The sequence below is a fragment of the Molossus molossus genome, unplaced genomic scaffold (genome assembly GCF_014108415.1).
Source record: "Molossus molossus isolate mMolMol1 unplaced genomic scaffold, mMolMol1.p scaffold_m16_p_1, whole genome shotgun sequence".
Taxonomy (NCBI): Eukaryota; Metazoa; Chordata; class Mammalia; order Chiroptera; family Molossidae; genus Molossus; species Molossus molossus.
Window position 1 is genome coordinate 181,313,236 of NW_023425344.1, and position 14,006 is coordinate 181,327,241.

The following is a 14,006-nucleotide window of genomic DNA, read 5'->3' on the forward strand; positions in this document are numbered from 1 at the left end:
TTTATCCTCACCCGAGGACATTTTTCCATTTTTTGTTCAGATGGAGTGGGAGGGGGAGAGAGGAACAGAGAGAGAGAGAAACATCGATGTGAAAGGAACACATCGAGTGACTGCCACCCACATGACCGACCAGGGCCGGGGACAAACTGCAACCGAGGTACGCGCCCTTAGCGGGAACCGAACCCAGGTCTCTCAGGACCGCAGGCCGATGCTCTAACCGCTGAGCCAAACCGGCCAGGGCTACAATTTTTGAAGGGTAAAGGCAACCTACAGAATGGGGGAAAATGTTTGCAAATCATATATTTGATAAGGGTCTAGTATTCAGACTATATAAATAACTCTTACAGCTTAACAACAAAAAGACAACCCAATTCTAAAATGGGCAAAGGACTTAAATAGACATTTCTCCAAAGATATAGAAATGGATTAACAAACACATGAAACATCATTAGTCATTAGGAAAATGAAAATTCATGAGATACCATTTCCTACCTTCTAAGATGGCTAAATCAAAATTGAAAATAAGTGGTGATAGAATGTGGAGATATTAAAACCTCATACATTACTGGGAGAATGTAAAATTGTTCAGCTGTTGTAGAAAATTCGGCAGTTCCTCAAAAAGCTAAACATAGAATTACCATATGACCCAGTGTGATGGTTAATTTTATATGTCAACTTGCTTAGGTCATGGTACCTAGATATTTGGTTAAACACTAGTCTAGATGTCACTTGGAGATATTTTTAATATCTTTTTTTTATTTTTTATTTTTATTTTTATTTTTTAAATCCTCTCCTGAGGACATTTTTCCATTTTTTGTTCAGATAGAGTGGGAGGGAGAGAGAGGAAGAGAGAGAGAGAGAGAAACATCAATGTGAAAGGGACACATCGAGTGGCTGCCACCCGCACTACCAACCAGGGCCAGGGACAAACTGCAACCGAGGTATGTGCCCTTAGTGGGAACCGAACCCGGGTCTCTCAGGACCGCAGGCCGACACTCCAACCGCTGAGCCAAACTGGCCAGGGCACTGTGGAGATATTTTTAGATGAGATTAACAGTTAAATCAGTTAGAGTAAAACACCTACTTGACATAATGTAGGTGTGCTTCATCTGATCATTTAAAAGAAAGCCTTAAGAGAAAAGGACTGAGGTCCCCTAAAGAAAAAGGAATGTCTCCAAACTGCCTTCATACCAAGTGGCAAATTCATCTCCTCCTTGGGTCTCCAGCCTATAAGCCCGCCCTGCAAAAAGAGTTGCCAGCTGCCGCAATCACTTGAACCACTTCTTTAAAATCAACCAATCAGCCCTGGCCAGTTTGGCTCAGCGGTTAGAGCATCAGCCCATGGACCAAAGAGTCACAGGTTTGATTCCAGTCAAGGGCTCATACTCCAGTTGTGGTTCCGTCCCCGGCCCTGCTCGGGTCGTGCAGAGGCAGCCAGTCAATGTGGCTCTCTCACATCAATGTTTCCCTCTCTCTCTCTCTCTCCCTCCTATTCTATTTGAAGATAAATGGGAAAAAAAATGTCCTCAGGTGAGGATTAAAATAATAATAATTAAAATGAATAAATAAATATAATTTAAAAAATAAAATCAACCATTCTGTGTGTGTGTGTGTGTATATATATGTGTATATATATACATATATATACACACATTCTATTGGTTCTGTTTCTTTGCACAACCCTGACTAATACATCCAGCAATTCCATTCCTAGATGTTTACCCAAAGGAATTGAAAGCAAGGACTCGAACATATACTTGTATGCCAATGATTATTGCAGCATTAGTCACAATAGCCAAAAGGCGGAAACCAGTGCCCATCAAAGATTAATAGATAAACACAATGTGATATATACACAAAATGGAATATTATTCAGCCATAATAAGGAATGAAGTACTGATTCTTGCTGCAACATGGATGAACCTTGAAAAAATTATGCAAAATGAAATAAGCCAGACACAAAAGGACAAATATTATATGACTCTACTTATAAGAAGTATGTACAGTAGGCACATTTATAGAGACAGAAAGTAGATTAGCAATTACCAAGGGCTGGAGGGTAAAATGGGTAGTGGTTATTGCTTACAGGGATGGGGAACTTTTTTCTGTCAAGGGCCATTTGAATATTTATTTATTTTACAAAATGTTCTTTTCTTTATTGATTTGAGAGAGAGAAGGGAGAGGGAGAGAGAGATAGAAACATCGATGATGGAGAACATTGATTGGCCGCCTCTTCACACCCCGCACTGGGGATTTGGCCCACAACCTGGGCATGTGCCCTGACTGGAAATAGAACTGGCCATGTCTTGGTGTATGGGTCAGTGCTCAATCACTGAGCCACACCAGCCAGGCCATTTGGGTATTTATAACACCATTCTTGGGCCATACAAAATTATTAACTTAAAAATTAGCATTACCCAGAGATTTCCAAAATGGCAGCAGAGTGAATGGAAGCTACACAGACCATCTCCCAGGACCAAACTGGAATTACAATGAAAAAAAGGACAAAGCGTCAGGAAAAAGCAACAGAAAAGCAGCTTGGAGGACCATATAACCAGGGACTCTGACTCAATCCTGGTAGCACTGTGGCGGCGCGAGAGAGGGGCTGGGAGCCCACAGAAAACAGTGGCCTTAGCTGTGAGCAGCGCCCTCAGGTTAAACTCCTAAACGGCTCCACAGCGCAGAGCCGGGACAGATGCTAAAATAGCCACAGCCACTCAACTTGGGCTTCAGCAGAGGGAGGGCAGACTGGACTGGAACAGTGTGGGGATACTCAGGAATTGGAGGGCGCTCAGAGCTTTTGCTGAGTTGTGGCCACGCAGGATGGTGGTCATCTTATTCCTTCCCAGGGCTCTGGGGAGAGGCGGTGGCCCCTCCCTCAAAGATCCAACCCCACCCAGTGGCCATTGAAATGCAAATTGAGGCCCATTAACCAGCATCTGCCCCACCCTCAGGAAATCCTTTTATGCTGAACACCTGAGAGAATTTTTCATTCAGCTGAGAACCCAAGGCTCTTCAAGTAATAACTACTGATAGCCTCCAGGCAAAAAGCTAGAAGATAACTATACCATTCGGGGCTAGCAATTCTAACCAGGAAAGTAAGACTTGACAGTGATGTTTAACATGGGTCCTCCCTGGCTCATCCAAATCCAGGAGAGGGAGCCACAAACAGCAGAAAACCAACACCCACAGGGAAAGTTTGGCAGGCTCCAAAGCCCACTGTGATAGCCAAAATGGTGAAACACAGAAACAAAAGCCAAGTGAAAGAATGAGAGAACTCTAACGAAGATGAGATAAATGAGGTGAAATTAAGCAAGTTAACAGAACTAGAATTCAGACCCGTGATCTTGAGGAAGCTCAACAGCATGTGTAAGGACATGAGCACCATGAGTAAAGACATAGAAATGTTGAAAATCAACCAGTTGGAAATTAAAAACCACCAAGAAGAAATGAAGAATGACATATCAGAAATAAAGAACATATTGGAAGGTCTAAACAGCAGAGTAGAGGAAGCTGAGGACCAGATCAGTGAATTAGAAGACAGAGTAGAAAAATCAACCAATCAGAAAACCAAAAGGAAAAAACAATTAAAAAACAGGAAGACAGCTTAAGAGAACTGTGGGACAACTGGAAACGTAATAATATTCGCATCATAGGAGTCCCCAAAGAAGAAGAAAATGAGCAAGGGTTAGAGAATATATTTGAAGAAATAGTAACAGAAAACTTCCCTAATTTGGTAAAGGAAGAAAGCATTCAAGTTCAAGAAGCACAGAGAGCCCCAAGTAAGAAGAACCCAAACAGGCCCACACCAAGACACATAGTAATCAAAATGCCAAAAATTAAAGACAAAGAAAGAATCCTAAAGGCAGCAAGAGAGAAGCAACAGGTTACCTACAAAGGAACCTCCATAAGACTCTCAGCTGACTTCTCAACAGAAACACTACAGGCCAGAAGGGAATGGCATGAAGTAATCAAGGTCATGAAAAACAAGGATCTGAATCCAAGACTACTCTACCAAGCAAGGCTATCATTCAAAATAAAAGATCAAATATAGAGCTTCCCAGACAAAAAAAGGCTAAGCGAATACATTAGTACCAAACCAGCACTGCAAGAAATGTTAAAAGGGCTGCTGTAATTAGCAGGAGAAATAGGAAGAAAATAGAACCATACTAAACAAAAATGACAATAAATAAGTACATATCGATAATCACCTTAAATGTAAATGGACTGAATGCTCCAATAAAAAGACACAGAGTAGCTGATTGGATAAGAAAGCATGACTCATATATATGTTGTTTACAAGAGACCCACCTCACAGCAAAAGACTCATATAGGTTGAAAGTGAAGGGATGGAAAAAAATCTTGCAAGCAAAAGGAAAGGGAAAAAAAGCTGGGGTAGCAATACTAATACCTGATAAAATAGATTTCAAAATGAAGGCCATAACTAGAGACAAAGAAGGCCACTACATAATATTAAAAGGATCTATCCAACAGGAAGATATAACCTTGATAAACATATATGTACCCAATATAGGAGCACCAAAATATATTAAAAATCTTCTGGAAGACTTCAAAGAAGAAATCGATAGCAATACAATCATAGCAGGGGACTTCAACACCCCGCTGACATCACTGGATAGATCCTCTAGACAAAAAATTAGCAAGGAAACAGAGACTCTAAATGAAGCACTAGACCAAATGGATTTAATATATATCTACAGAGAATTACACCCCAAAACTACAGAATTCACATTCTTCTCAAGTGCACATGGGACATTCTCAAAGATAGACCACATGTTAGGGCACAAACTAAGTCTCTACAAGTTCAAGAAGATTGAAATCATATCAAGCATCTTCTCAGATCACAATGGCATGAAACTAGAAATCAATTGCAACAAGAATATGCAAAGACATTTGAACACATGGAGGCTAAAGAGCATGTTATTAAACAACAAATGGGTAACCGAGGAGATCAAAGAAGAAATTAAAAACTTCCTGGAAACCAATGGAAATGAACACACAACAACACAAAATCTATGGGATTCAGCAAAAGCAGTTCTGAGAGGGAAGTTCATAGCACTACAGGTCTACCTCAAGAAATAAGAAAAATCTCTAATAGACTATCTAACCTCACAATTTAAATAATTAGAAAGCAAACAAAAAGAAAACCCCAAAGCAAGTAGAAGGAAGGAAATAGTAAGGATCAGAGCAGAAATAAATGACATAGAGTCCAAAAACAACAACAACAATTCAAAGGATCAGTGAAACAAAGAGCTGGTTTTTCGAAAAGATAAACAAGATCAATAGACCTTTAGCTAGAGTCACCAAAAAACAAAGAGAGAGAGAATCCAAATAAACAGAATTAGAAATGGAAGAGGAGAAGTAACAACTGACACCACAGAAATACAAAAGATCATTAACAACTACTATGAACAATTATATGGCAACAAATTCGACAATCTAAGTGAAATGGACAAATTTCTAGAAACACATAGTCTCCCAAAACTGGACCAGGAAGAGATAGAAAAAACTTGAACAGACCTAATAACAACAAAAGAAATTGAAGATGTAATCAAGACTCTCCCAGCAAACAAAAGCCCAGGCCCATCTGGCTTCACAGGGGAGTTTTACCGAACATTTAAAAAAGAACACACACCCATTCTCCTCGAACTATTTCAAAAAATTCAAGAAGAAGGGAGACTTCCAAACTCGTTTTATGAGGCCAGCATAATTCTAATTCCAAAACCAGAAAAAGACATTACGAAGAAAGAAAACTACAGGCCAATATCCCTGATGAACATAGATGCCAAAATTCTGAACAAAATACTAGCAAATCGGATCCAGCAATACATCAAAAAATTATTCACCATGACCAAGGTATGCAAGGCTGGTACAATATTCACAAATCAATAAATGTGATATACCACATAAATAAAATGAAGAATAAAAACACATGATTATATCAATAGATGCTGAAAAAGCATTCGACAAAATCCAGCATCCATTTCTGATAAAAATGCTCAGCAATGTGGGAATAGAGGGATCATATCTTGACATAATAAAGGCCATATATGAAAGACCTACAGCCAACATCATACTCAATGGGCAAAAACTAAAAGCATTTCCCTTAAGAACAGGAACAAGACAAGGATGCCCACTTTCGCCACTCTTATTTAACATAGTACTGGAAGTCTTAGCCTCAGCAATCAGACATGAGGAAAAAATAAAAGGGATCCAAATTGGAAAGGAGAAAGTGAAACTGTCATTATTCGCAGATGACATGATACTATATGCAGAAAACCCCAAAGACTCCATCAAAAATTTACTAGACTTAATACACGAATTTGGCAAAGTAGCAGGATACAAAATTAACATCAAGAAATTGACGGCATTCTTATATACCAGCGATGAACTCACAGAAAGAAGCTAAGAAAACAATCCCATTTGCCATTGCAGCAAAAATATTAAGATACCTAGGAATAAATTTAACCAAAGAAACAAAGGACCTATTTGCAGAAAACTACAGGTCATTGAGAAAAGAAATAGAGGACGATATAAAAAAGTGGAAGTACATACCCTGTTCATGGATTGGAAGAATTAACATCATTAAAATGTCCATACTACCCAAAGCAATCTATAGATTCAATGCAATCCCCATCAAAATAACAACGACATACTTCACAGAACTAGAACAAATACTTCAAAGGTTCATACGGAATCAAAAAAGGCCCCGAATAGCCACAGCAATCTTGAAAAAGAAGAACAAAGTAGGAGGGATCACATTACCAGATTTCAGGTCATACTGCAAAGCCACTGTAATCAAAACAACCTAGTACAGGCACAAGAACAGGCATACAGACCAGTGGAACAGAACAGAGAACCCAGAAATGGACGCAAGGCAATATGCTCAATTAATATTTGACAAAGGTGGCAAGAACATACAGTGGAGTAAAGACAGCCTCTTTAATAAATGGTGTTGGGAAAATTGGACAGCTACATGCAAAAAACTGAAACTAGACCATCAACTTACACCATACACAAGAATAAACTCAAAATGGATAAAAGACTTAAATGTGACCCATGAATCCATAAAAATCCTAGAAGAAACTGTAGGCAACAAAATTTCAGAAATCATGCGCAGCAGAATTTTCACTGAATCATCACCTAAGGTAACAGAAACAAAGGAGAAAATGAACACATGGGACTACATCAAACTCAAAAGCTTCTTCACAGCAAAAGATACAGTCATCAAAATGGAAAGGCAACCCACTGTATGGGAGAGCATCATTGCCAATGATATATCAGATAAGGGGTTAATTTCCAATATATAGAGAGTGCTCATACAACTCAACAAAAGGAAGACAAAGAACCCAAATGAAAAATGGGCAGAGGAACTAAATAGACACCTCTCCAAACAGGACATACAAATGGCTAAGAGACATATGAAGAAATGCTCAATATCAGTAATCATCAGAGAGATGCAAATTAAAACAACAGTGCGGTATCACCTCACCCTGTCAGAATGGCCGCCATCAACAAATCATCAAACAACACGTGTTGGCAAGGGTGTGGAGAAAAGGGGACTCTAGTACACTGCTGGTGGGAATGCAGACTGGTACAGCCACTATGGAAAACAATATGGTGTTACCTCAAAAAATTAAAAATTGCACTGCCATTTGACCCAGTGATCCCACTTCTAGGACTATACCCTAAGAAGCCTGAAACACCAATCAGAAAGAATATGTGTACCCCCATGTTCATAGCAGCACTATTTACAATAGCTAAGATCTGGAAACAGCCCAAATGTTCATCAGTAGACGAATGGATAAAAAAGCAGTGGTACATATACACAATGGAGTACTGTGCAGCTGTAAGAAAGAAAGATCTCTTATCCTTTGAGATGACATGGAGGGACCTGGAAAGTATCATCCTAAGCGAAACAAGCCAAACAGAGAAAGACAAGTATCATATGATCTCACTTATTTGTGGAATATAATGAACATAACAGTCTGAGGAATGGGGTAGTCCCAGAGACGTGGAAGTGGGGTACAGACTGACAATCCCCAGAAGAGGGAGTGGTGGGGGAGAGATAAACCACAGAACTTATATGCATGTATGCATGACCAATGGATATGGACAACAAGGCTGAGGACAGGGCGGGGAGGGAGGGGGTGGATTAATCAGTGGGAGAAAAAGGAGAAGCATCAGTAACAAAAATAAATTTTTTAAAAATTAGCATTCTGTATTTGGTCACGCTAATTTGGTGAGGCATGTGATGTTAGCTGGTATTGATTTAGTGGGCCTTATACGGCCCAAGGGCCAGACGTTCCCCTGGACAGGGTTTTTGTTTGGGGTGATATAAGAATTTTAGAAATAGCTAATGGTGATGCTTGTACTAAACTGGAAAGTAATTAATGCCACTGAATTGTACACTTTAAAATGGCACATTTTATGTTATATATATTTTATTCCAGTTATTAAAAATTGGTAATGTTATATACCAAAAAATATTGAATTGTATGCTGTAAGTAGGTGAATTGTATGGTATATGTGTTAAAAATAAAAGTAATAGTCTTGGTCCATTTGGCTCAGCGGTTGGAGCGTCAGCCCAAAGACCAAAGAGTCACAGGTTTGATTCCGGTCAAGGGCACATAACCTCAGTTGCAGTTTGGTCCCCAGCCCTGGCTGGGGTCATGCGGGAGAAACATAGATGTTTCTCTCTCTCTCTCTCTCTCTCTCTCTCTCTCTCTCTCTCTCCCTCTCCCTCTCCCTCTCCCTCTCCCTCTCCCTCTCCCTCCCCCTCCCCCTCCCCCTCCCCCTCTCCCTCTCCCTCTCCCTCTCCCTCTCCCTCTCTCCCCCTCTCCCTCTCTCCCTCTCTCTTCCTCCTACCTCCCAAGATAAATGGAAAAGTATCCTCAGGTGAGGATTTTTTAAAAATTAAAAATAAATAAAAGTAATGTAGCATCACTTCTGCTCATTCTATTGTTTTAAAGTCCTAGAGTCCAGCCCATGTTTAAGGGAAGAGGAATTTGATTCCAATTTTAATCGTAGGAACAACAAAGAATTTGTGGATATGGGAAGACACTCATATAGGAATAAGTACCGTCGAGGCCCACCTACAGGCCCTTTCAACATTGTTATTATGGAGAATAAACCTGATTTATAGGAAAGTCTATCAGAAACACTGGATCTGCCATCATGTTCAAAGAAATTCTATTTATAAGTTTATAGATTATATGTTGGCTCCTGATGAAGATTTAACTCAAGAATTATCTTTCTTCTCACTCCTGATACTTTTATTAGCATAATTTTGGTTCCATCAATATTCTGTGTTTACATTTTTCAAAATGCCCAAGGATGTCAGATACTTTATTCATTCCACTTTTTTCCTGGAGACTTCCCTTCCAGGTCACTCCATCCTGCTCCCATCAGGACTGTTGCTCTTTAGGCTCCCTGCACAGCATCATCCTTGGTTTTCTGCCTGCTGTTGTCCTAGGACTTACATTTGTTGCTTTCTGATGATAGATCTCTTCTTTCTTGGGTCCTGTGTTTTTCTTTTTTTGTGTTTTATTGCCTTCTTGTTTTTGTTTGTTGTTTATTTAAAGCATCTTGTGGTAATTTCCTAAGAAAGTGTGCATTAGAGGTACACTTTCTGCATCATTGCAGTTATGGAAACACCTTTTCTTCTACCTTTCTTGATAATTTGGCTAGCTAGATTGAAAATTATTTCTTTCAGAATTGTTTATTAATCCTCACCCAATGATATTTTTTCCATTGATTCTTAGAAAAAGTGGGAGGGAGGGAGGGTGTGGGGAGGAGGGAGAGAGAGAGACAAAGAGAGAGAGAAACATCAATGTGAGAGAGACACATCTATTGGTTACCTCCCACAAGTGCCTCGTTAGGGCTGGGATGAAACCTGCAGCCCAGGTATGTGCCATTATTTGGGAATCAAACCCACAACCCTTCGGTGTGTGGGCTGATGCTCTAACCATTGAACCACACTGGCCAGGGTGATAATAGACTTTTAAAAATAATCATTGTGCTGGGTATTAGATGTGGACTCTTTCAATCAGTTCTAGAAAATAGTCTTTTCTATTCCTTTGATAATTTCTTCTCTTGTTTCTATTTCTACTCTATAAAACTATCTGACTTCTAAAATGGCCATGAAGTGAACTCTGAGTCTTTGTGGTAGTTCTGGTCCACTTGCATGGGGTGTTGGTCTTCCTGGCAGGCAGCAGGGGCCTGGCGATGGCCTGACGGGTCTATGAGGTGTCAGAGGGCTGGCCAGCTGGATGGGGTGAGAGCTGGGTTCTATAGAAGAGTTGCTGAAGCAGAAAGCTACAGCAACTCCAGGCAAAGAACCTTTGCCCTATTACATCAGAATTTTAATTTGCATTTCTTAATAATATTGAACATCTGTTCTTGTGCTTATTTGCCATTCATATATCTTTTTAGGTGAAGTGTCTGTTCAAACCTCTTGCCCCTTTAAAAAATGGATTCTTTGTTGTATATTATTATGAGAATTCTTTGTATGTTCCAGACATTAGTCTTTTACTATATGTATACTTGGCAAAGATTTTTTCCCAGTGTTGGTTTGTCCTTTTATTTATTTATTTATTTATTTTTCATTTATCTTCAGATAGAGCGGGAAGGAGAGAGGGAGGAAGAAAGAGAGAAACATCAATGTGAGAGAGACACATTGAGTGGCTGCCGCCCACACGACCCCAATGGGGGTGCAGGTATACACCCTTAGCGGGAACCGAACCCAGGACTCTCTGTTCCACAGGCCGACGCTCTAACTGCTGAGCCAAACCGGCCAGGGCTGTCCTTTTATTTTTTTAACAGTGGTTTTTAAAGAACAATTTTAATTATTACAAAGTCCAATTTATTAATTTATTCTTTTATGGATTGTGCTTTTAGTACTACATCTAAGAAATCTTTGCCTAGCCCTGGCCGGTTTGGCTCAGCGGTTAGAGCGTTGGCCTGCGGTCCACAGAGACCCGGGTTCGGTTCCCGCTAAGGGCATGTACCTTGGCTGCAGTTTGTCCCCGGCCCTGGTTGGGTCGTGTGGGTGGCGGCCACTCGATGTGTTCCTTTCACATGAATGTTTCTCTCTCTTCCTCTCTTTCCTTCCCACTCTATCTGAGTGAAAAATGGAAAAATGTCCTCGGGTGAGGATAAAAAAAAAAAAAAAAATCTTTGCCTAACCCAAGATCATGAAAAAAGTTTCTTGTTTTCTCCTAGATTTGCATAGTTTTAAGTTTTGCATTTAAGTTAATATTTGCATAGAGTATGTAGTATGGGTCAAAGTTTTGTTCATTTATTCATTATTTTGCATACGGTTATCCAATTGTCTAAGCACCTTTTGAAACGACTATCCTTTCACCCTTGTATTAACTTTCACCTTATTGAAAATAAGTTGTCCATTAAATGTAGATATTTTCTAAAAAAATAAAATAAAATAAAATGGCCATGAAAATAGTACCTAAATGCAATTGAAAGTGTGCTAACAGAAAAGCAATGGTGAAAAGGTAGTGATGACATCCATCCCTGCCATAATTGTCTAGGTCTCCATAAGGATGAAGGGGCCTAGTATCTAGGCCCATTTGTTGTAGCCACCCTGTAGTCTTCCATTTTCGTCTATTTTCTGAGCAATTTTCTTTTTTTTTTTTTTAATATTTTTACTTTATTGATTTTAGGGAGAGAGAGAGAGAGAGATAGAAACATCAATGAGAGAGAATATCGATTGGCCACCTCCTTCATGCCCCCTACTGGGGATTTGGCCCACAACCTGGGCCCTGACCAGGAATCAAACCAGCAACCTTTTGGTGCATGGGTCAATGTGCAACCAGTGAGCCACACCAGCCAGGCCTGAGCAATTTTCTTAATTTTATCTTTTAGGCCTTCCATTTATGCTATCATATTTCTAATTTTTACAGACTGATTATTATTCCTGTTTCTAATATCCTTGTTTTTGCTAGCCTAGTTTTATTTTATGAGTATAATATCTTTTGTTATCTCTCTGGAGATACTAATGATAATGCTTTGATGTTTCCTTTGGTTCCTTATATTGTCCCTCTTTTCTCAGACACCCTTTTATTCTATTTCTTTATGTGGGTCCCTCAAATTTTGGAGGGTTTACTCAAATGGGTGATCCTTGGCTAGCTGGAAGAATAAGGCTGTGCCCTGGAAGCTTTGTGTGCCTGATGAATCTTACACTGGTATTGGGAGAGGAATATCTACTAATATTCTGGGAGCAGGGGTGAGCCCTTCTCATCAGTATTCCCCTCACAAGCACTCTGGTGAGAATTTCCCTGGCTTTGCCCCACAGTTACCACCCCTCCCCTGCCTGCTGCCTTCCAGAATTTTGTTCTCTTTGTTCTTGTGGGTTTGTTTTTTCTCTTCTTTCCTCTGATTTTAGTGAGACTTTAGGAAGGGAAAGAGATCAGGTGAGTGATTGACCAGAAGTTCTTCATGTATTCAGTAAATGTTTTGATAATTTTCTGACAGTTCTTCCTGCTTTCATTCTTCCCCTTCAAGTCAGTCTCAATGCTGCTCCCTAACTAATTCTTCTAAAACATATGTCTGCTAAGGTTACAACTTGCCAAACTTTTTTTTTAATAAATTTTTTTCTTTTGTACGTGCCACTAGCGGGAACCGAACCCAGGACTCTCTGGTCCACAGGCCAATGCTCCAACTGCTGAGCCAAACCGGTCAGGGCAACTTGCCAGACTTTTGATAATTTCTCATAAGAGAAGATTTAGAATTCGTCGCCTGAACTACAGGGCCCTTTCCAAACTGGTGCTCCCCAGTTTCGTCTTCTGCTGGTCTCCTTCACAGTATAACCACCCTGGAATATTTCTTTTTCCCTGAGCTTATCATGTACTTCTCTGCTCTGTGTCTTTTCTATTTCCTGTACCTGAATGCTCTATCCATTCTCCCTGTTTGGTATATACTCCTACCTGTTCTTCAAGGTCCAAAGCAAGTCTTACTACCTTTTTGAAGCCTTTCAAGACTCCACGCTTCACTACAGGTAGAATTTATAACCCCTCTTGTTTCCATAGCACTAGGCTGATACCTTTAACAGAGCATTTGTACCTCATAGCAGAGCAGTTCATTTACATGCCTGCCTCATCAGCCAAATTGTCGCTTTCTTGAGGGTAGGTACTATGTTTTCTTCTTAATCTAAGTAGCAAGCTGAGTGCTTGGACCTTGTAGGCATTTAGGAAATGTTTATCAAATGTAGAATGATCAATGTGGTGGTATTGGCTCAGTTGTTATTGTCCTCTTTTAGGAACACAAGCCATGCCCCCCCTCTTCTCCCTGGGGTACCATCAGTGCCGCTGGAACTATGAAGATGAGCAGGATGTAAAAGCAGTGGATGCAGGCTTTGACAAACATGACATTCCTTACGATGTTATATGGCTGGACATAGAGCACACCAAGGGCAAAAGGTACTTCACCTGGGACAAGAAACGATTCCCAAACCCCCAAAGGATGCAAGAGCTGCTCCGAAACAAAAAACGTAAGGTAAAATAAACTAACATTTCTGAACCCTTTCATTACAAGCACTTTTTAAAATTTGCTTTGGCACATTAGTGGAGAACTATCTGATTTTTAAAATAGCACCTTCAAATGCAATTGAAACTGTGATAACAGAAAAGCAATAGTGAAAAGGTGATGATCCATCCATCCCTGCCTTAATTGCGTACATCTCCACAAGGATGAAGGGGCCTAGTATTCAGGCCCATTTGTTGTGGCCACCCTGTAGTATTGTGATGGACCCCCCTGCCCATGCCAAGTTTGGTTCTGATGTTGAGATTGATGATGTCACACTAGTACTAAGCTTAATTAGCCAAAGGACATATATGTATAATCCATAGACACAGACAATAGTGTGGTGAGGGCCAGAGGGAACGGGGGACAGGGACTGGATAGAGGTGGGCAAAGGTGGTGGGACATCTGTAATAGTGTCAACAATAAAAATAAAATAAAAATAAATAAAT

General features: G+C 40.1%; 1 protein-coding gene across 2 annotated transcripts in view; it reads left to right on the top strand.

Annotated features, from left to right (window-relative positions):
* The window catches only part of GANC (glucosidase alpha, neutral C), a 92,258-nt gene that overhangs the window by 41,670 nt on the left and 36,582 nt on the right, over positions 1-14,006 (top strand). For both annotated transcript variants that reach the window (XM_036264499.1, XM_036264500.1), the window contains exon 11: positions 13,295-13,530. In XM_036264499.1, the coding sequence (XP_036120392.1) occupies positions 13,295-13,530 (236 nt within the window). The remainder of the gene's footprint in view (positions 1-13,294; positions 13,531-14,006) is intronic.